This window comes from Fukomys damarensis, unplaced genomic scaffold, assembly GCF_012274545.1.
Source record: "Fukomys damarensis isolate Sample0158 unplaced genomic scaffold, DMR_v1.0_HiC HiC_scaffold_1, whole genome shotgun sequence".
Lineage (NCBI taxonomy): Eukaryota > Metazoa > Chordata > Mammalia > Rodentia > Bathyergidae > Fukomys > Fukomys damarensis.
Window position 1 is genome coordinate 50,148,596 of NW_022900913.1, and position 22,672 is coordinate 50,171,267.

The 22,672-nt window shown below is 33.9% G+C and overlaps 1 protein-coding gene across 5 annotated transcripts in view; it reads left to right on the top strand.

Annotated features, from left to right (window-relative positions):
- Positions 1-22,258, top strand: part of Trappc13 (trafficking protein particle complex 13) — a 34,304-nt gene extending 12,046 nt beyond the window's left edge. For 2 of the 5 annotated variants that reach the window (XM_010637246.2, XM_033761150.1), the window contains exons 4-13: positions 1,098-1,182; positions 5,083-5,210; positions 7,890-7,962; positions 9,487-9,531; positions 12,937-12,954; positions 15,686-15,819; positions 17,836-18,046; positions 19,301-19,401; positions 21,728-21,875; positions 21,987-22,258. In XM_010637246.2, the coding sequence (XP_010635548.1) occupies positions 1,098-1,182; positions 5,083-5,210; positions 7,890-7,962; positions 9,487-9,531; positions 12,937-12,954; positions 15,686-15,819; positions 17,836-18,046; positions 19,301-19,401; positions 21,728-21,875; positions 21,987-22,094 (1,051 nt within the window). In that variant the 3' untranslated portion in view covers positions 22,095-22,258. The remainder of the gene's footprint in view (positions 1-1,097; positions 1,183-5,082; positions 5,211-7,889; positions 7,963-9,486; positions 9,532-12,936; positions 12,955-15,685; positions 15,820-17,835; positions 18,047-19,300; positions 19,402-21,727; positions 21,876-21,986) is intronic. The other 3 variants (XM_010637247.3, XM_010637248.2, XM_010637249.2) reach the window with 3 other exon arrangements.
- The last annotated feature ends 414 nt before the right edge of the window (positions 22,259-22,672 follow it).

The window sequence follows — 22,672 nt, forward strand, 5'->3', positions numbered from 1 at the left end:
TTTTTTCTGGTACCGGGGATGGAACTCAGGTCCTTGCACTTGCAAGGCAGGCCACCGAACCACTGAGCTAAATCCCCAGCCCATAGTTTAATTTTTTTAAAAAGAAATGCATACCAAAATTAAATGCTAGTAGTGGTTCTTAGAATGACAACATCTTGGCTTCCTTCAGATCTTATTTTTAAATTACTATGTGTGCCTTTTAATTAGTTTTGCCTAAATGTCTTTTTCAGAAATACCTCTTTAGTCAGCCTCAGTTTTCTCCCAGTTTTTGTCTCTCTTTAAATAAAAAATAATAATTTTAACTCTTATTAAAAGAATTCCAACAATTTAAAGTAAGTACCCATCCCATATATATACACACACACACACATTTATAATTTAGGTGCTCTTTTGCACTATATGCTTTTATTCATGCAATGTTGGAGAGACTGGGCCTGAGGCTTTACAGAGACCTTTCAGAGAAAGTGCCACTGGTAATTTTTATTAGAATAACTTAATAAATTGGTAAAAATACTCCAAGATGAATTAATTTGGGTTTCTTCTACATTCAGAGTATAGGTTATTTTAAAACAGAAACTTATCTGGCTGGGAATTTAGCTCAGTGGCACCGCGCCTGCCTCACAAGTGCAAGGTCCTGATGTTCAATACCTGATGCCGCAAAAAAAAGAAAGACTGACCCACGAAATTGGAAATTTGTCATTTTCTGGCCTTTTCATAAATTTGAAATGCATTATTATTTTGAAATTAGAAAGGTAAGTGAATGGAGCATTTATTATCCTATAAATATAGGATTTATCTTATAAATATAGGATTTATTATCCTATAAATAAAAGGATGCTGAAGCAGCATTTCACCTGATTTCTATCATTTTATAAGTTTTCTCCACTTGAAGTTATTTATTTATTTTTATTGATTTATTAATTTATTTGTTTTGGTACCAGGGATCAAACTCGGGTCCTTGCACTTCCAAGGCAGGTGGTGGAACTACTGAGCTAAATCCCCAGCCCTCCACTTGAAGTTATTAAACAGTGCCCAAACACAATATTTACGATAAAACCTGAATGAATTTCTGCTTACAATTTTGCTTTATTTTACAGGAATATATTTTTGGGAGAGACCTTTTCCAGTTATATCAGTGTTCATAATGATAGTAATCAAGCCGTAAAAGATATACTGGTAAAAGTAAGTGATATTTTTGTGTATTTTATGTTCTAAAAACTTCATTAAAATGATTTGTTTGTTTGTTTTTCTGGAGTTTTTTGTTTTGTTTTTTGGGTTTTTGTTTTGTTTTGTTTTTTCATGATACTGATGGGAATTAAACCCAGGGCCTCAAATATGTTTAGCAAGTGATCTACTACTGAACTTCGGTCCCACACCTTTTTATTTTATTTTGAGACAGAGTCTCAGTAAGTGCCCCAGCTTCTCACTAAATTTTGATCCTCCTGCTTCAACTTCCTAAGCAGCTGGGATTACTCATGTTTGCTACCACTCCTGGCTTAAAATGCATGTTTGATGCTGGAATTTTTAATTGTCACTAATAAACATTGAAAGATGTCTAAAGGCATAAAATGCTTGCATTGAAACATACTTCCTTATTCTCAAGGTTTAGGATAGCTTGGATGAAAAATCAGTAGTAAACAGTTCTTGTAATATGTGTGATTAACATCATAATATTTGAAAGAGTCAGGAGAAAAGATTATTGCAGACTGTATGAGTCAGAGGACTTATTGGAGAAGAGGAAAAGCAAGAAAATCTGCAGAAAACATTAAGATACAAAGAAAAAGTAGAAAACATAGTAGTAAGGCAGAGATATGGGGCTGTGTATGGGGTCTTATAGCAGCAGTCAAAGTTCATTTAATGAGACTAGATAAGGGTATTGTTAAGTTTGATGTGCTTGGTTTCATTGATGTCACATTATTTTGTATTAGTTATTAAGTATAATATGTTGTATTTGTTGTGGTTTTTTTCCTGCTGCTTCTTTCTGGCATCCAGATACTAAGTAAAGGCCCAACCTTGCTTAGCTTCTGAGGTCAGAAGAGATCAGGTACATTCAGGGTGGAATGGCAATAGACTTACTGTGGTTTTTTTGAGACAGGGTTTTGTTATGTAGTTTAGGCTGTCCTTAAACTCAATATGTGGCCCAAGCTGACCTGGAACTCACAGAGATCCTCCTGCCTCAACCCCTCAGAGTGTTGGGATTACTGGCCTTTGCAAATACCCATCCCCGATATTTGTTCCTTTTGTAATGCAGAATTGCTTTCCCACTTAAATGTTTTCTTACTTAGCTTCTTACTATAGAACATGTAGTGTTTAATTATACCCTTTAACTCTTACCTGTTGTTGTGCTACTTTCCTCTTTCCCTTTCCCATTTTCCCCACTTTTTGTTTGGATTTTTATTGGATGATGTAGATTTAATTATATAGCCATGGCAAAAACATGAGAATTCGATATTTTTCTGTTTCCCTGTAATATGAAGTTTGGATGTTTGCTGGCTTTTAGTTACACTAACATAAAAGTTTTATATAATTTTATTTGTTCTTTTTCTATTTTTCTTTTCCTGAGGATATCTTCAAAGATTCACAGTTATACTTTAGATAACCAAAATTCTGCCATCAAAACTTTTATTTTTTGTACATCTTTGAACTTTGAAATTGCGGAAGTAGATTGTGATTTGGAGTTTTTAATGTCTGTTGTCACCTTAATTTTTTAAAAAATCTCAATTGGCATGGGGAACACTCCTATAGTCCTAGCAATCTGAGAGGGTGAGGCAGAAGGATCACAAGTTCAAGAACAATTTAGCAAGACCTTGTCTTAAAATAAAACAGAATACAAAAGGCCACATGGTTAGCTCAGTGTGAAATGAGGAATTTGGGTTCAATCCCCACTACCACAAAAAAGAAATCTCAGAAGTAACTCTGAAAACCTCAACATGCTACCAAAAGAAATGGATTCTATTGAGAAAATACTGTGTAATTAGTGTTCTGTAAACTTTTAAAAATAATAATTTTTATGACCTATACCAGTGGTTCACAACCTTTAGAAGTCATCAAAATCATCTGGCTTAAACCCCCTGGGCTCCATTCCCAGAGTTTCTGATTCATTTGATCTGGCATATTTCCCAGAAATTTACATTTCTCACATATTCCCTGGTGACCCTGACTCTTTTGGCCTGAGAACCATATTTGGAGAACCACTGGTCTAAACTAATCATTCATACATGCATTTAGCAAACATGTATGCCAGGCATGATTCTACATACTGTGGTTGTATAAAGGCTTCTCTGTTCTCTTGAATCTTAGTCTAGAAGTTTTATTTTTATCGCTACTCATGAACATGAACCCCTTAAGTATACCAAGAGCTCCATGGCTTCTAAAGACATTTTGAGCTTTCACAGTTATTTTTCCCAGCTCTATTCATCTTACTTGAAATAATTCCCCCTTTCTCTTTTCCCCTCTGCCAAGTAAACTTTTTTTTTTTTTTTTTGGTGGTGGTGGTGGTGGTAACGCAAATCAAACTCCGGACCTTGAGCTTGCTAGGAGGCACCAGTGAGCTACATCCCTGGCCCTGCCTGTGCAAATCTTATTCTTTCCAAAATCAGTTTGCAAAATGAAGCCTACCATGCAATCTAAATTACACTGCTTATCCCAAGCCAGACCTTCATTATCACTTTATTCTTTCATTTTTCTCCCAAGATAAGTTGCTAACATCCTGTGATATTCTTTGTATAGTGTCAGTTGTCTTCCTCACTTCCTTTCTAGGGATATAAATGGTAGGAATTCCAATCTGGTTTTAAGTTTTGTTTTTAACTGTGATATCTCACTCCTAGAACAAGCACTGGTCAGTGGTAGGTCATTTCCAAATAAATATTCAGTACAATATTATTTATAATAGTTAAAGATAAAGGCAAAAGCATTCAGCCATATTTACATTGCATTGTAGTTTTTGATTAATGTTAACAGAAAATGGGATAGAAAAACTTACTGGAAGAAACCAAGAGACCATTTTTGGACAGAAAAATCTGGGTTGGATATTTCCATTTTTTATCTCTAATTTTGAAACTGTTTAAGAAATTTTGAGCCTCAGCTTCATTACCCACTAGTTGTATAACTTTGGGGGAGCTGTTACTTTTCTGTGCCTTTTTTCGTTGCCTATAAATTAAGAATGATACTACTTACTTGCATAGCCCTTTCTAGTAGGGGAGACAGAAATAAATAGCTGAACAAAATCATAAATGGGGTAATTACACATTATGATAAATATTTCAAAGGAAGGTAACAGCCAAATGTGATAGTAGCTAAGATGAAAAAAAACTAAAGCAAAGTAACAGATGGTGAAAAGGAAATCAAAAGAGGGAATATAATGAGAGTAACTGGGCAGGGGGAAAGTGCTACTTTAGAGAAAGTGGTATTTTATTGGTGATATTCATGTCATTCTCTATGAATAAATTAATTTGTCTCTGGCATCTAATATTGCTTTAAGTGGTTACTTATTTTTATCTTTCAGTGTTATGCACAAATCAATCTCGGTTTTGATTAAATCCACATATATATTTTAAAACTTTTATTTTCAAAGTATATGATTCTAATATAATACCACAAATTTCATTTGTAACATTACTCATGTCCTAAATTTTTTTGTTTAGTTGTAATATATACTTAAGTTTCAGAACTGTTATCCAAAACCCATATGAAAACAAAGACAACAGCTGAGCACAATATTTGTATACCATTCTTGTCTTCTGACTGAAACTACAGTCAAGATTTTATGTTCAAAATTTACTTACATTAATTATTTTACTTTCTCTTCCCCCTACTGTAGTTGTGTTTCTCATTTGTAATAGTTGGGTTCATATATTAACTGTTCTGTTTTAAATTCTTAGAGGCTAATTACTTCTTTGAGGTTGGGGGTGTGCCATAACCATAGATCTAAGCATCAGGACTATATAGAAAGGTTTACATGGAAAAGTAGTGCTCCTCTTTCATTCTTACTTCCTTGTTCTTATCCCCCTTTTCTTTCCAACCAAACCCATGCATACCCTAAAAAACTAAGCTCATTAGGATCTCTCCCCACTTTCTTTCAAGGCTGATCTTCAGACAAGTTCTCAGCGTTTAAATCTTTCAGCGTCCAATGCTGCAGTGACTGAACTTAAACCTGATTGTTGTATTGATGATGTCATACACCATGAAGTAAAGGAAATTGGAACACACATGTAAGGATTAATTTTACTACTTCTTAATGACTGTCACTTATGCCTTTACGTGACATTCTTCTTTTTTGGGGAGGGGTTTGAGTCAGTGTCTCACTGTGTAGTTCAGACTGCCCTGGAACTCACTGTGTAGCTCAGGTTGGTCTCGAACTCACAGCGATGCTCCTGCCTTAGTCTTCCGAGTGCTGGGATTATAGGTATGCGCCACCATGCCCAGCACCACATTCTCCTTTTCTACTTATCTTTATACCCAAGAATTCACTTCAAAAGGAATTTTATTTTCTATTTTTATATGTTTATCAGAAACAAACTTTAAACAAAATACTTTCTTTGTAGGAAAAATAAATCAAACATAGCATTACTTAGCTAGTTTAATTTTTGCATCTACAATCTTACCTGAAAATTAAAAGCGATATCAGTGTTTAAAACTCAACACGCTGACTGAAAGAACATTTTTTTTTAAATGCCAGCAGCTGCTGTTTATAGCATTTATTTTTATATTTACAATTTTTTTGGCATTATATTTAATTGAGCACTCACACTGCCTGGAAAATCAAATACAGAACCAAAGTTAAGACAATGTATAAAAAAAGTCTCAAATTTGTATTTTATATTCTGGGCCTGGTTATGTATTTAAATATGAGTGCTCTATTTTTTCTTTCAGTCAGAAAGACAAATATGTTATCTCCTCTGCTTTATCTCTACTTTTATCTCTTGCTTCACTTTTTTGTGTTTATTAAAGCATGTAATGTAGGTAATATATTAAGTATAAATCATAACTATTTGATCAGTTAATTTTGGGGAAAAGCTCTGCTATAGGTAAATTTTACTATATAGTATATATACACATATTTTTTCCCTGTGATTGGTCTGAGCTTTGGTGTTAACATTCCTGGAGTTCAGATTTCCATGATATCATTATTATATGATCTTATGTAAGTCACTTACTTCTTCAGTGGCCTCCTGTTGCCTTTTGGAAATTCTGGCTTTGTATATATTTTTCAAAGCTCTCCTTACAGTATAATTCTTGCTAACCTTTGTCACACTTTCCTTTCTCTTAGCAGTTATGTGGACTTTTGTTACTTCCAAAGTGTATAGCATGGAATACATTCCCATACAGAGGAATGCCTAAATTATTTTGTATAATTTACAGTTACCTTTTTTCTTTTTTTCTTTTTTATTTTTTTTTTTTGGTACCAGGGATCAAACTCAGGACCTTGTGCTTGTGAGTCAGGGAAGGTGCCACAGAGCTAAATTCCCAGACCCATTTACTTTTTTTTTTATGTCTCAGGAGCAGCGTGACTCTCAAAGAGGCTTTGCTAACCTTCTGTAAAATACCTGCAACTTACAAGTTGTTTGTATCTTTTATATGTCTAGTTAGTTACTGAGTGCTGCCTTCCCCACTAAAATATGAGGTTCACGAAGTCTGCTTTCACATCACCAAAAAGGGCCTTTCCAGGACCTTAACAGAGAACAGTGGTCAATATTCGTTGAATTTACCAATTTACCAATGTAATAATAAATATGTAAAATCCTCATTTACAGAGCTGATACTTTTTTTTTTTTGTGGCAGTAACAGGCATCAAACTCAGGACCTTGCATTTACAAGGCAGGCATGGCGCCAATGAGCTCCATCCCCAGCCCCCGCAACTAATACTCTTACAGAACTATGCAGCTCATTTACCAGATAGAAAACTCAAATTTTAATATACTTTCAAAATCTGCAGTTTTTTATACTATGAGCACTTAGAGAGTAGATTGTGTTTTGATCAACATACTCCTAGCCCCCCTGGATTACTACCATGCACAAATGTAAAGGAGAAATTAAACTACCTGGCCAGCAATTTAACTCAGTGGTACCGCCACCTGCCTTGTAAGTGCATGGTTCTGAGTTTGATCCCTGGTACCAAAAAAAAAACAAATTAGAAATTAAACTACTTAATAATGTTCCCACTTAGTACAATAATTAGAATGTTAATATATTTTCTTCTGATCTTTTTATATGCACATATGTAATAAATACAGTTTTTCTAAACCCTTACCATCCCTGATACCACTTATGAAGAATTCCTCCCTACTCTGGACAGATGGAAAAGTATTATCTCATTATTTTAATGTGTTTCTTTGACTTTTCATGAAGCTGAACTTTTTTAACCTCTTGGTTAGCTAGTTATGGGACTGATACATATATGTATTCTTTCATTCATATTGTGAGAGAGTGATGTTTATGCTTATTAACTTACAAGAACCCTTTGTATATTAACTATCTAATTTTTTCATATTGTTGCAAGTATTTTATCCAAGTTTGTTTTCTGTTAATTGTTTTAGTGTTTTCTATGTATTCAATTTTAGGTGTCTTAAATGATTTTTGCAATGTATTTATATTAGGAAGTCTGTCCTAGAATTTTCTTAAAAATCTACCTTAGAGTAACTTATTTTATATTCAACTATATGGCTATTCCTACTTCAAAAATTCTATCTTATTTTACTAGTTAAAAGCTTTTTCTATCCATATCTACTGCGATATTTTTTTTCCTGCTCTAATCCCATTTTGGCTACATTTTTACATCATTGATAGAAATTTTTTTCACATTTGTCAATGGAATTGAAATATGTTGTATTTACTACTGAGAAATGAAATTGAAATTGATTGTAAATCATTAAGATATCTTTCTGTTTCAGCTTGGTATGTGCCGTGAGTTATACAACTCAGGGTGGAGAAAAAATGTACTTTAGAAAATTCTTCAAATTTCAGGTACTGAATATGACGATTAGTAGCTTTTAGATTCCTTTTATTTTCTTGGAGTGTAGTTATTCCTGTCTGTCTATGAGGAAAACAAGCTCCAAATAAACCAAATACCTAATTACATGGGTTCATCATATTACTAGTAATCTAGTGTCAGACTAAATTTTGGGGGGCAGCTAGGTTTTTTCTTTCTTTTTTTTTATTTGGTACTGGGAGCTGAACTCAGGGCCTTGCACTTACCAGTCAGTTGCTGTGCCACTGAGCTACATCCCAGCCTAAGGTGGCAGGGGTTGAGACAGGGTCCCACTACGTAGTCCAGGATAGTCTTGCACTCACTGTGTAGCCCTGGCTCAAACTCCAGGCAGTCCTCCTGCCTCAGCCTCTTGAGTGCTAGGATTACAGGTAAGCATCATACCCAATATATCCAACTAAATTAAGTTAAATAATAAAAAAATTATCATCTCCAGTGTAATATTGTTGAAAAGAAATTAATTTTTACTGTAAGTTTGAAAATACCTTGTTTTCATAACAGCAAAGCAGACAAAACTGTAGAACAGGGATAAGTCTAAAACCCAGTTACGCGGTGGGTGCATAGTATTTAAATTTCTAAAGAAATATTTAAGTGAAAGATTATTTTCTTGGGATGAGTAAATCAAACTTTTATTTTACAGGACTCCATGAATCACTAGAATTTTAGGTACAATTTTGTATTAAGACACTGCATTTAACACTCATCACAATCACTGTATGTGTAAATGTCAATACACTGTTAAAACGACTGTATGTGTAAATGTTAATACAAGAGTACCACATTTAGCTGGATGTGGTGGCCCACCCCTTTAATCCCAGCTCAGGAGACTGAGGCAGAAGGATTGCCTGGGACTACATAGTTCAAGACCAGCCTGATCTATACAGAGAGACCTTGTCTTCAAAATAAAGAATATCACATATAACAATATACTTGTAGATCTAGATATGAAGCTACATATGTATTTTTTTCATTACTCTATAAGTGGGGAAAAAAGTACTGTGAATGGGAAAATAACTTTACTGCTCTTTTACTGCATAATAATATGAATGCCTTTTATTTTTTATTTATTTATTGATTGATTGATTGATTTCTTTGGTACCAGGGATTGAACTTGGGCCCTTGCGTTTGTGAGGCAGGAGGAGGAACCACTGAGCCAAATCCCTGGCATGAGTGGCTTTTAAAAGAAAATAAAACATTTGATTGATTTTTTGAAGTTTTTATGAAATATGCATATAAAAATATGTAAAATATGTTTAACAAAATATTGTGAGACAACACCCATGTAATTTTCACCCAGTCTAGAAATGATGATAGCCTTTCCAAAAAAAATTCATTTAGGGTTTCTTTTTTGCCCATGAATATTGCATACTCATTAAAAAATCTTTTAGTAATTAAATTGGAAAATTGCTTTGACAAATTTAAGCCTGTCATCTGAAACAAATCAACAAAAATAAATAGTCAAATGATAGGAATTTCCTGATTAATATGCTTTATCTACCCAGGTTCTCAAACCACTGGATGTGAAAACTAAATTTTATAATGCAGAGGTAAGTGTTGGGCCCTGGATGGGATTGTTAATTAAATGTTAATGATTCAAAAACATGAGATGTTACATTACTTACCATAATGAAATAAATTTGATATGATTGTGAAGCAAAATGAACACAAATTTCAATTACAAGTAAATAAATTTTAGCAGTTTCATTCTATCTTCAATTCTACATGTAATCAATGTATTGATTTCTATTCTCGTTAGCATTGTAAGGTGTTCACCTCTTTCATTAAATGACCTTCATCTCATGGTGTGGTTATTGCTTAAAAGCACAATCTGTTACAGAAATTGAAGTTATAAATCTAGATTTAATATTCTTACAGAAAAATAAGTGACAAGTGAAGCTCAGGGAAGTTAGTGTGCCAGCCAGAGTTAGGTTGTTGAGTCTGCTAAATGGCTTGACAAATCTGAGATCCAACATTGGCAAAAAGAGAAAAAGTCCCTTTCAGAATAGAAGATACTTGCTGGGGATGTAGTACAACGATGCCACGTCTGCCTGGCAAAGCCCTAAGTTCAATTTCCAGTACTAGGGGGAAAAAATAAAGAAAATAATCTTTTTTTTTTTTGGTACCGGGGATCAAACTTGGGTCCTTGTACTTAGGAGGCAGTTGGCAGAACCACTGAGCTAAATCCCCAGCCCAAAAATAATCTATCTTGCATCTTAATAAAAAAGATAAAGCAGACATTTTTAAAAAATGTTTGGATTTTTTTCCCAAAAATCTATATTCTAGAGTTACAGAAAATGAGTTTGTTGTATTTTGTTAGCTGAGGCTTGCTTCATAGTTCAGGCTGACTTTAAACTTGCTGTGTAAGCCTATAGTGGCCCCCATGTCACAGTCCTACCTCAGCCTCCCAAGTGCTATAGTACAGGCCTGCACCACCATGCCCAGCAAATCAAATCTCTTGACAGCTGCCCCTTTGTCCACTGACAGTTCTTTTTGTCCCCAAAAAGTATGTTTCATGCCACACTGACAAATTAAAAAATATTCAAATACAGTATTTTTGGAAGAAAATTACATGTATTGCTTTGAAACCAGATGATCAAAAATTTGCAGTCATGTCAAATTCAATAGGTAGTTTTACCCATCAGCACTCTGAGATTTCATTCAGTGTAAAGTTTACATTAACAACTAGAGTTACTTAGCTGTCAAAATTAAAGAACCTATTATAAAAAAATAAAAATGCATATAATAATAAAACTACCTAGGGGAGTACATGGTGAATCTTGAGAATGATATAAAAAACATGAACTACAAGATCTTGGGATGAGTCAGGGATGTAGCTCAGTGGTGCTGTGCCTGTGAGGCAAGTACGAGATCCTGAGTTCGATTCCCAGGACCAAAATAAAAGCTCTTGGGATGAGAGCCTAGAGAGATCTATAATAACTTCATGGAAGAGAAAGCAGGACAGGATTGTGGTCTAGAAGGAATGCATGTTGAGAACACACAAGCATCAGAGTGATGAAGGCATTCCAAAACAGTTACAAATGATGTGAAATGTTAAGCACATTGTGAAGAGCATACATATTTGATGAGAGATTACTGGATGGTTAAAGAGTTGATGTTTTATTTGAGGACTGGTGATTTGGAATACTACTACATCATTTTGGTTTTTTGTTTTTGTTTTTTGTTTTTGTTTTTGATACTGGGAATCAAACTTGGGTCCTTGTGTATGTGAGGCCGGCAGCAGAACCACTGAGCTAAATGCCTGCCCCCTGGAATACTACATCTTTATTTTACCTTTTTGTTATTAATAATATACTGTTGATTAATATAGCTGTTCACTTTGGTGAATATTAAATGGTCTAATTTATCATTTTGCTGGAAAGGGTTTAATTTGTAGTATGAGGGAAGAAAGAATGTTAACTATTCTGTTACAACATATATATTAGGAAATTTAAAAGCAAATGGGATTGTGACAGGGTGATTTCATGTAATTGGCTCCTGGAAGGAATGTATTAAACTACATTAGGTTTTCTGTGTTAAATATATATAGGACATATACATATTTGTAAGTAGTTTTGGTTTTTTTTGTTTTTTTAGTTTTTTTTAGTAGTTTTGTTAACACTAATATTCAGAGTGATTTGCAAATAGTTTTTTAAATGGCTAGTTATTCTTAAATATTACAGAAATGACATGCTGTCCTTGAAGAAAAAAACCACATTTCCACCACACCAAGTAATTGATTTTTATATTAATCTATCTATATTCTTTTAATCTTTATACATTTTTATATAACATTCTGTTTTGATAATCATAATCACTATTTTGTTACCTTTTTTAGTTAATATTATATTTCAACATAATCTTTAAACTTTGCCCACAAACTTCAACTAAAAAATGCTTACTAAACTTCTGAACTTCAGAAAATAAGTATGTCTTTAAAAACCAAGAGTGAGCAGATAACATTTAAGGTCTCTAAGATTCTCGATATTACTTGTCAGGAAAACAAATGATGCTAAGCAGATTCTCCTGACCCTAAATAGGTATTTTAGGCAGGTTCTAGGAGTTACTAAACCACACCTTTATCAGTAGGTAATACTCATTACTCTGCTATAGTGATCATGTAACAACTCTTTGTAGCCTCATATAAATCTCAAACATGTTTTTGATGTGTTTGACAATGCTGCTGATGTGTGGGGAAAAAAAACCAAGATTCACGTTCTCAGTCCTCAGAAAACTTTCATCCATTGGAGTTTGACATAACTACAGTATAAACACACACACACACACACACACACACACACACACACACCCCAAATCATGACCTGCACTCATGCTGTGAAAGTACAGAGGTAGAAAATTTTCAACTATGAGCTTAATGAAGGAGGTCACACTTGACATTGCCCTTGATAAATAAGTAAATTAAAACATAAAAAAACTAACTGAAATTTATAAACAAAAAGACAAACTCAGTTATCTAATGTGGTCTAGTCCAGCACTTCTGGAAATGTGGTCCAGGGAACTCTAATCTCTCAAGATACTCCTTCTACAAAGGATTCCATAGTGATACAAATATAGGAAAAGCTATATAATATATGTCTGTTCTGAATGTGGGAATGGTGTATATCCATTCCAATTATTTATGAAGAATTACAGTATAGCACAGAATTTATAGAGAACTAGTAAGGCATATATGTAACTGCCCCAAAATATGCCCCTCACTACTTTCTTTTGAGTATTCAGCTGTAGTATTCTTCTTTATTCCTTTGTCATTTAACCTTAGAAGTTTCATCTTTTAAAAAAGCAATTTGTCATATTTCTTTGATGCTTCCTGTTTACTTTCTTATTTACTAATATTATTTAGTAAGTTAAAAATGCAGAAATGCATTTTAAGTTATTCTTTTTCTTTAACATTTAACTCTGATTTTTCTAATTATTCTTTTTTATTTTTCCATTAGAGTGACCTCAGTTCTGTGGTAATTTGATTTTTTATTATAAATATATATGCTTTTATTACTTACCACTTTTTTACTCTGCCTAATAATCTATCTACAAAACATAATGGAAAAACAGTTAGTTGTGAATATCACCTATGTGAAATCAGGAAAAAAAAATAATTTGAATATACTTTTTTATCAGTTGTCTTATGTGGAAAAATTAGATCAAAAGTTCAGTTGACATACTGAAACAATTGTATGCACAATTTTAGTGGTTTTTTTTTTTCTTAAGGTGTTTTTAAAATAAGCATGTTAAGCTTGTTTAAAATAATTGGGACTTTGAACATTTTTCTGTAGAATACCCTCCTGTCCTTCAACTGTTTGAGGAGACTATAAAATTCTTTTTCAGATGCACAGACAATTGTTTTAGTTTTAATTTTGGATCAGGTAAAGCAGGCCTTTTGATAAATGAAAGTAGAAGAAAAGCAAGTTTTTCTAAGTTGACTAAAATCTTTTTTCAGTTTTTAATTTACAATAAGCATTTGCTTATATATTTTATGTAATAATAACAACTTTAGCACTAAATTCTTGTCTTTATTTTTGAAGCATCATATTACTTACTACTAACTGTTTAAACTAACTTGGTTTTCCATTATGTTGCTTGTTTCTTTTTCATTTTACCCAAATTCTTCCTAAATTTATGCAGAAAATTATATTTCTTAAATGGAAATGTGGGTCTGTGGTTTTAAAAAGCAATGGATTTATGGGATATAAATTTCCTTAAGTAACAGAATAATGCCTTAAATACTATCTTGTTTTAATAAATCATTGTATTTGTTTTCATTTGAGCACATATTATTTGAATCCTGAGAGTATCCTGTATTTTAGACATACTAAATTATACCTTCATTATATTTTTGCACAGTTTCCATTTTCTGGTTTTCGTGATATGAAAAGCCCATAAATCCCCAATTTTTTGGTCCTGTTTATTTTCTGTTATTTCTCTCTGTGTTTGTGTGTGTATATATACAGTCATACCTCAGTACTCTCTGGCTTCAGAACTCAACCTACTTGTCAAATTTTGACAAGAAAAAATACGTTTCAGCACTGGGACAGGCATTGAAGATATAAAAAATTGCTTTTTAAATACATGTCTCTTTACTTTTAAAATTCCGTATTAAAAAACAACCTCATTACTTAATATTAGCCCAGTAAAATGTGAAAGTTCTGGGGAGCTTTCACAGATGATTTATAATTACATTATTTCTTTGAGGGGAAAATTTGTTTGCTGTTTATGGGTTTTGGCACTTATCACAAGTTCTGGAATGCATTACTGACAGGTATCTAGGTACCACTGTCTGTCTGTCTACCTATGTATCTGTATGTATTTGTATATATATACACACACACACACACACACACACTTTAAATATATATAGAGATAGAGATATTTATATGAAAAAGTGATTCTTAGGTACCCTCGGTATATCTTTTTTTATATTGGTTTAAAAAAACAAAGCTGTATTTTTTTCAATAACAGAAGAAAATAATAACCAAAAGGCAGGTGAACTATGTTTTTTAGCATAAATAACCAGGGAACTTCAAAGATTTATTTAAAAAAAATTTTTTTGAAAAAAAAATTTTTTTTTGAGACAGTGTCTCAGTATGTAGTTCAGGCTGGCCTTGAACTCAAGGTGATCCTCCTAACTCAACCTGTTGAGTGCTGGAATTACAAGTGCACCACCATGCCTGGCCAATTAAATATTTAAATGTTAAATATTTAAATTACATGATTGAATTATTACTGAATATCATCAGTTTTTAAATCTATCACTAAAACTACTGAATATTTTTGCTTGACTTAAAAGCTCTAAGAATATCAGGTACAATTCACATGCTCTTTGTTTTTTGTTTTGTTTTTGGTGTTTTGAGACAAGGTCTCACTATGTAGTTGAGACTGACCTGGAACTCACTATGTATCCCATGCTGGTCTCGAACTCACAGTGATCCTCCTGCCTCAGCCTCAAGTTCTGGGAGTGCTGGGATTACAGGTGTGCGTCACCACACCCAGCTCTGTTTGTTTGTTTTTGGAGATAGGGTCTCTCTGTGTAGTTCAGTTCACACTGGCTTTGAACTCACTATGTAGCTAAGGATGGCCTAAAATTGTCAGTGATCCTCCTGCCTCAGACTACTCAGTGCTGGAATTACAGGCATGTGCTATCATGCCTGGTGACTTACTCTTTTTTAGCCCTGAATATACATTTAAAATGCACCAAGAAATTGCTGATGACCAGATTATAAAATAGATTGTTCATAGTACTAATGGTCACTAGACTACAGTTGAAGTAGTATGACTATTTAAGTCATATGCTGGAATATTATTATGAATATATAATTATTTTAGTGTAATACTGAAATTATAAATGCTGAAGTATACTCATACTAAAGTTCCTTATAGCATCTTACTAGTAGATATAGGAGTTTTGTACATCACATTCCAATTAAGCAAATATTTTTGGATGTTAATACAAACCACATATTATCCCACATCCATTGTTTAACCAAGGTTTCAGTTGACTAACACTTGACTTTGCCTATTAATTATGTTAAGATGAAGACTTCTTTTCTTGCATTAATTATGATAACTTTGATTTTTAGGCATGAACTAATCACATTGGTGGTTAATAAATTTTCTTCACATAAATATTTGTTGAGATAAATATTTTAAGTACCATGACATTTTGGTGGATTTTTTTTTTTTTTTCATCAGACTGATGAAGTATTTCTTGAAGCCCAGATTCAGAATATTACAACCTCACCCATGTTTATGGAGAAAGTGTCATTGGAGCCATCTATAATGTACAGTGTAACAGAATTAAATTCAGTCAGCCAAGCTGGAGAATGGTAAATATTAATTACAAAATATTGTTGTAAAGGATGCAGGCATTTTAAACCTCCATTATTCTTGAATTTTTTTTTAATATATTTATGAGACTGGGGTTTTTTTGTTGGTGGTAGTAGGTTTTTTGGTTTTGAGTTTTGACAGTATCAGGGATCAAACTCAGGGTCTTTGCACTGAACTCCATCCTCAGCACTGTTTTTAAATTTTATTTTACTTTGGGACAGGATTTCATTCAGTGTTATGGCTTGTATCTAGATGTCCCCCAAAGTCTCATGTCACAGGTGGGGCTTTTCAGAGGATGCTGGATCTAGGGTGTGTTATGCTGGGATTAAGGTGTGTGGTTATTAAATTATTTCACTGATTTAGCATAGCTCTTGGTGTGGATAATGGGAAAGCTCATTTTGGGTGTGTGGCACTGCCCAACAAGTGGGTAGCCTAGAGGGAATAAAATGGAGATGCAGGCTGCTGCTGCTGCTTGCTGCCTTGCTGCCTTCTGTCTGCCATGAATTGTTTCTCCTGTACAATGCTCCTTGCCATGCCGCCCTGCCTTGGAGCCAGCCAAGTATGAACTAAAACCTCTACAAACTGTGAGCTACAATAAGCCTTTCCTTTTTTAACTTTCATTGTTGAGTACTCTTGTCTCAGAAATGAGAAAAGAAACCAATACATTAAGTCACTATGTTGCCCATGCTGCACTTTGAACTTGTGATTCTCTTGTCTCAGCCTCCCAAAGTGCTGGGATTACAAGTTTGTACTACCACACCTGGAAAGACTTGGCTTTTTTAGGAGTTTTAAGTCACAGAAAAATTCCATTTAAAAGAGTTCTTTTACTATAAGTAATGGACCCATGTTGACTTTTCCCCCCAGTACTGGGCATTGAACCCAGGGCTTTCACACTGAACTACAGCTCCATCCCATTTATTATTTCCTAGTTGGACACTGGATTCCCCTAAATGGCTAACTTGTCCTGGCTGGACTTGTAATTGTGCCTCAGCCTCCCAAGGTGCTGGGATTACAGGCCTGCACCACAAGCCCCACTGATACACATCTTTAAATTAATAGTTCACATTAGTCCACTGTATGTGTTACTGTATTTTGACTATATTGTAAACAGTGGTTTCATTCTCCTAAAAATGTCTTCGCTCTGCCTATTCATCCCACTTTCCACATAGAAATAAAAACTAGCAAGTCAGGTTAGGTGAATGTGAGTTTGAAAAAGAAATGCTATTCAAGAAAAAAGGAGTAGACATAATAGATCAGTTTAAGCTGGGCACTGTGGCACAATCCTTTAATGGGAGGTTGTTTTTTTCCAGATCTTTTATTTTGAAAATCATTCCTTAGTTTAGAATTATATTTCTCAGCTCTGAAGAGCGCTCCATGGGTGTATCTCCATGTTAGAGTAGTTGCCTTAGCATGTGTGAGGCTCTAGGGCTAATCCATAGCACTGTTATTTTAAAAAACAAACAAAAAAGATCTTATTCTATTTTTAAAATATTTTTTTTTAAAAGGGAGAAGAAGGCCAGGGATTTGGCTCAGGGGTTCTGCCATCTGCCTCACAAGTGCATGGACCCAAGTTCAATCCCTGGCACCAAAAAAAAAAAAAAACAAGGGACAAGATACTTAAGGTTCTGATTCCTATTGTACTTTTCATTTACCTGATACAAAGCCAAGATTTTAGGCGATATATTCATTCTCTTGTAAAGAACTTCAAGATTTTTTCAAGTTAGCTGGCCATGGTGGCACAGTGGTGGACACTTACAATCCTGTTACTAGGGAGGATGAGGCAGGAGTATCATCGAGAGTTCAAGGCCAATCTGAACTACATAGCAGGACTGTCTATAAAAGGGGGGCGTGTTAAAGTACTCAGTGCAAGTCCATTTTATTTGTATTGAGAGCTCGGACCTCATTTATTCTTGATCTTTGAGTGGTCTATTACCAATTTCTATTCAAAAGGAACTATCACATCCATGGCTTTTCTTTCAAAAGATGCTTGAGAATTTTCACCCATCTCTTATCTGTACCTGTCTCAGTGTGTCCACATTTGGGTCAAGAGCATATCTGCAGCCAATGGATACACGCCAGTACTTATATTGCCTAAAACCCAAGAAGGAGTTTGCAGAAAAAGCAGGCATCATTAAAGGAGTAACAGTAATCGGAAAATTGGATATAGTATGGAAAACAAATCTAGGTGAAAGGGGAAGGTTACAAACCAGCCAACTTCAAAGAATGGTGAGTCAAGAAAATCTTCCATGGAGGGTTTGGTATGTGGTAAGGAGGCATTTAAAGCAACTTAAGTGTTCCTAGTTCTATCACTAAAAATCTGGCACCAATATGACTAGAGAAGAAAAGACTAATAGTTTCATTGGTCTCTAAGTAGAAAACTAGTATTGCAATGAATGAAAAATGTTCAAATATTAACTTGTCCTTAATATTTTTCTAACTTTATCCAACAACAGCTTAACAGTTGTTCCTTCTTTTGGTAATTTGTTCTCACTATATCTGACTTCAGTTGTATTAAGATTTTCTTTTTTGCAATGTCGTAAAATGCTTGGGCTTCCTGTATTCACCTGCTGGATATACATTTCTTTTTTTAATGTTCAAAATCTGACACACCTTAAACTCAGGTGAGCTGCACTAAAGTTACTGTGTAAGTATTGGTTGGATAGTTTGCCTAATTTCTGCCCTGAGAATAGAGTTAGCTGGGTCTTAGTTTCTTTTGCTATTGAGAATTTGCTTCAAGATTCCTCCTTTATGAGGAATATTAACTATTCTGACATACTCTTTGAAAAAAACATTTTTTTTTTGAGACAGGATCTCACTGTGTAATTCAGACTGGCCTTGAACTCACTATGTAGCCCAGGCTGGCCTTGAATTCATAGCAAGTCCTCCTGCCTCAGCTTCTGTAGTGCTGGAATTACAGGTGTACACTACTATGCCCAGCTCTAAAATTTGTTTGAGGCCATAATTTTTTAAAAAGATGAACTCTGAGCCTACTTTAAAATATATTATCATTCTGACCATGGCATGTTCCAAATTTTGATGTTTCTACTTCATTCTTGCCCATGTGTCTTGTGGAAAAACAGTTTTCTTCTTGTCTCGTTCAAGAATGAGCTCCCTTTGTCTCTTTAGGAGCTGAACTTACCCATATACATCTATGTATGTAGAAGCTACATTACCACTAAAAGAACAAAGCCCTTCAAGATTAGGTCCCCTAGAATTGTTTTTTACTAATTACTTATAAAATTCGTCTTAATTCTACTGAAACTTGAGTAATTATAACAAAAACAGTCCAGGTGTGCAGAGTGTTCCACAGATAATAACAGAAAGAGGTTAGAGTGAGGAAAAGGAAAAAGGAATAAGAATTCTTTTCTCAGAACATCATCTTACAGACCCATATCTATTCAGTGAATGTGTTGATGTGGTATTGTCACTAAGAAAGATTTTATAATAAATATATTTTAACTTTGTTGCTTGTGTCCTTAGGCTCCAGGTTATGGAGATGTTAGACTGTCTTTGGAGGCAATCCCAGACACTGTAAACCTAGAAGAACCTTTCCACATTACTTGTAAAATAACAAACTGCAGGTAATGCCAGTGTTTGTAGATGGATGTTCAGCCCAAAAAAGAACTTTTAAATCTTTTGAATATTGTCTTTTTAAATTTCTTTAACATATAGCTTTCTCTGATATTGTTGAAATACTGCAAAGTACTTTAACTTGTATCAGTATATTACATATTTTTGAAGACCTATTTTAGGCATTTTTCTGTACTTTTATTTTGTTTATCATCATACTTTAAGTGATAGATTTTAATTATTCACATTCTATGGAAGAAAAAGCCAACTCGGAGTGTAGATGATTTTCTCAAGCTTAAGAGCTAGAAAAGAAAGGGCCAGAAGGTGAAACCAAATACCAAATGTACTTGTTATCTATGTCCATGTTTTCTTTTTTTTTTTTTTTTTTCAGCTTTAATTGAGTTTATTGGTACATTTTAGGGATACAGTACAGTTACATTCATTGTTGGGATCTTGTACCTCCACATGACAAGTTGTCCATGTTCTTTTATTTTACACTTCCTTCACTTCAGATTACTAAAACACGAACTGATTCTTTTAGAATAATAATAGATAAAAAGTAGTGAGATAGATTTTTCTGGAGCATCCTTGTATGTGAGCTATATTTCAATATTAAGTAATCAAAAACTTGTTTATGAATTAAACATGAGATAAGTTGGAATTGTGTTGATAGTAAAGGAAAAATATAATGTACCTGTTAGGAAGCAGGGCTTTTAATTAAGGAACATGTAGAATTAAGTCCCAGTCTCATCTATCACTTTTGCTACTATTTATATTACCATTTGATGTATGGGATTAGTTGGGATATTCTGACAATATTGCAATGATAAGTCTCAACTCATATAGGATGAATATGTAATCCTTTTAATTATATGTCCATTACTATTTTTTGGCATTGGAGAAATAGGAAACATTCATCCTTCAAAATTACAGAAGTATCGGGCCGGGGATTTAGCTAAGTGGTTCCGCCACCTGCTTTGCAAGCGCAAAGACCTAAGTTCGATCCCCGGTACCAAACAAACAAACAAACAAACAAAATTACAGAAGTATCTACTTGTAGATACCTAGGACCCTTCCAAGCACAGTCAATCCTCTGTGGTAGCAAATTTGAATTAGAACACCTGTATATTGCTGTCTCCTCCTCACTGGGATTATGATTTATTCAAAACAAGGGACATGTCTTATCCAGCTTTGTAAATGCAGCACCTTCCGCATCAGAAGAGCTCACTAAACGAGCCATCTAAGGCAAAGATACTGTGCATCTGAATGTGGTAGGGATTTGTTTGTTTGCTTGAGTTTTATCAAGTATAGAAAACCTATTTATTGACCAAATGACAGTACATTATATTTTAAAAATTAATTCCTTTGGGCATTCACTTTAATATCTGGTGACTCGAAAATGTTTCTAAAAGCACTTAGATCTTCAGTTTCCTCAACAATAAAAATGTAACACAACACCCCCACACACACCAGCAGACACCTAGACACAGCATACATAAAACATATACAAAACTTAATGCATTATGGGACTTAATGAGAAAATTCATGTAGTGCATCTAGCCTGATTTTGGCACATTATAATGGGTATTTCAAATGTTCATTAGGGAAATAGATATATAAAAGCTAGTATAACATCAGTATGTCTAAAAAGGCAGTAAATTATTTTTAAATATGGAGCCAACTATGAGGAAGAAGAGCTAAAAGAGTTGAAAGTAGCCATGAATGGTGGTAGAGTAGATGATCTCCTATTATCAGCCTCTTGACATAATTACATTAAAATTAATTACATTAAACTTAACATGTTTAAACTATACTAATGGCGTCTTGTAAAAGCAGAAAACTTCTGGTGCTGAGTAGTAAGTGAGCAACTATGAATAGTATTTTCTAAGTTACTTCAGTGCTTAAGGAACACATGCTATTTATTGAAAGTACTAGACCAGGCTGTTTGTCTTTTTCTGTCCTATAGAGTAACCAATAGAAACTGTAAGAATGCATAGCAACAAAGAGACACAATGTCTGTAAGTTTCCCAGATATGTGTCAAAGCCATTAACAAACCAGCACTAAGGAAAAAGGGCTGGATAATAAAACCAGAAGACTTGATTTTCTGCAGGCAGATTAGTCTAAATTCATTTAAAGGCCTAAGAGATGTCATCTCTTCATTTTCCTGATTCTGAGGTGAAATGAAATTAATGTAATAGATTGCCCATCTTCTTTCTCATTTTTATTCTCCTAGACCCTTAGAAAATAAATTTACTAACAAAAGTAAAAGAACTATCACAGTTATCTCCCTGTGCAATGAATAAGATTTATTCCCGTTATTCTGATTCCTCTGGCAGTGAAAGGACTATGGATCTGGTTTTGGAAATGTGTAATACCAATTCTATCCACTGGTGTGGCATTTCAGGAAGACAGCTTGGAAAGCTGCACCCAAGTTCCTCTCTCTGCCTTGCTCTGACTCTGCTGTCTTCGGTACAAGGACTACAAGTATGTTCTTTTTCAGTATTATGTGCGAATTTATTGTCTTTTATTATAGCTGTATTTTCATTGAAATTTACCAATGAAAGAAAATTGAACCTCATTTCTCTCTTTCAATAGAGCGTCTCCGGCTTAAGACTTACAGACACATTCTTAAAGAGAACATATGAATATGATGACATTGCACAAGTCTGTGTAGTATCTTCAGCCATTAAAGTTGAGAGCTAAAGAAAATTTCCAGTGTGATGTTTTCATTTAGTTTCAGAGAACTGCTTTATTTCTATATTTTATCACCTTTGTGAAACTATGAAATCAGTCGTAGAAGTATAATTTCAATTTCTTGCCTGTAAAACAAATAAAATATTAAATGCTTGGAAAGTATGGATTTTATCTTGGGTTAATATTCTGAGTGAACATTTCTGTATTTTCTACATATATTTCATTTTAGATGATCATTAAACTTTGTTCTCCAGAATCTTTGTATTTGTCTGTTTGTCCTTAGGAAGTAAGTAAAATAGAAGTCAACAAACTTGTTTTGTAAAGGGTCAAGATACCAAATATCTAAGGCTTTTGCAGGCAAATCATGATCTTTAAAATTTCCTACAGCACAAGTAGGTAAAGTGTAGTGGTGTTTACAAAACTAACACTTGGATAGGTCTGGGCTGTGGGGCCCTGGTTTGGTGATTTCCATTTAGGAAATACAGTTGTTTCTTAGAACTTTAGAGTTTTCATAATACTTTATTTAGAACTATTTCATTTAACTCCAGTTTTTCTCCTAATCAATAGAAAAGATTTGTTTAAAACAA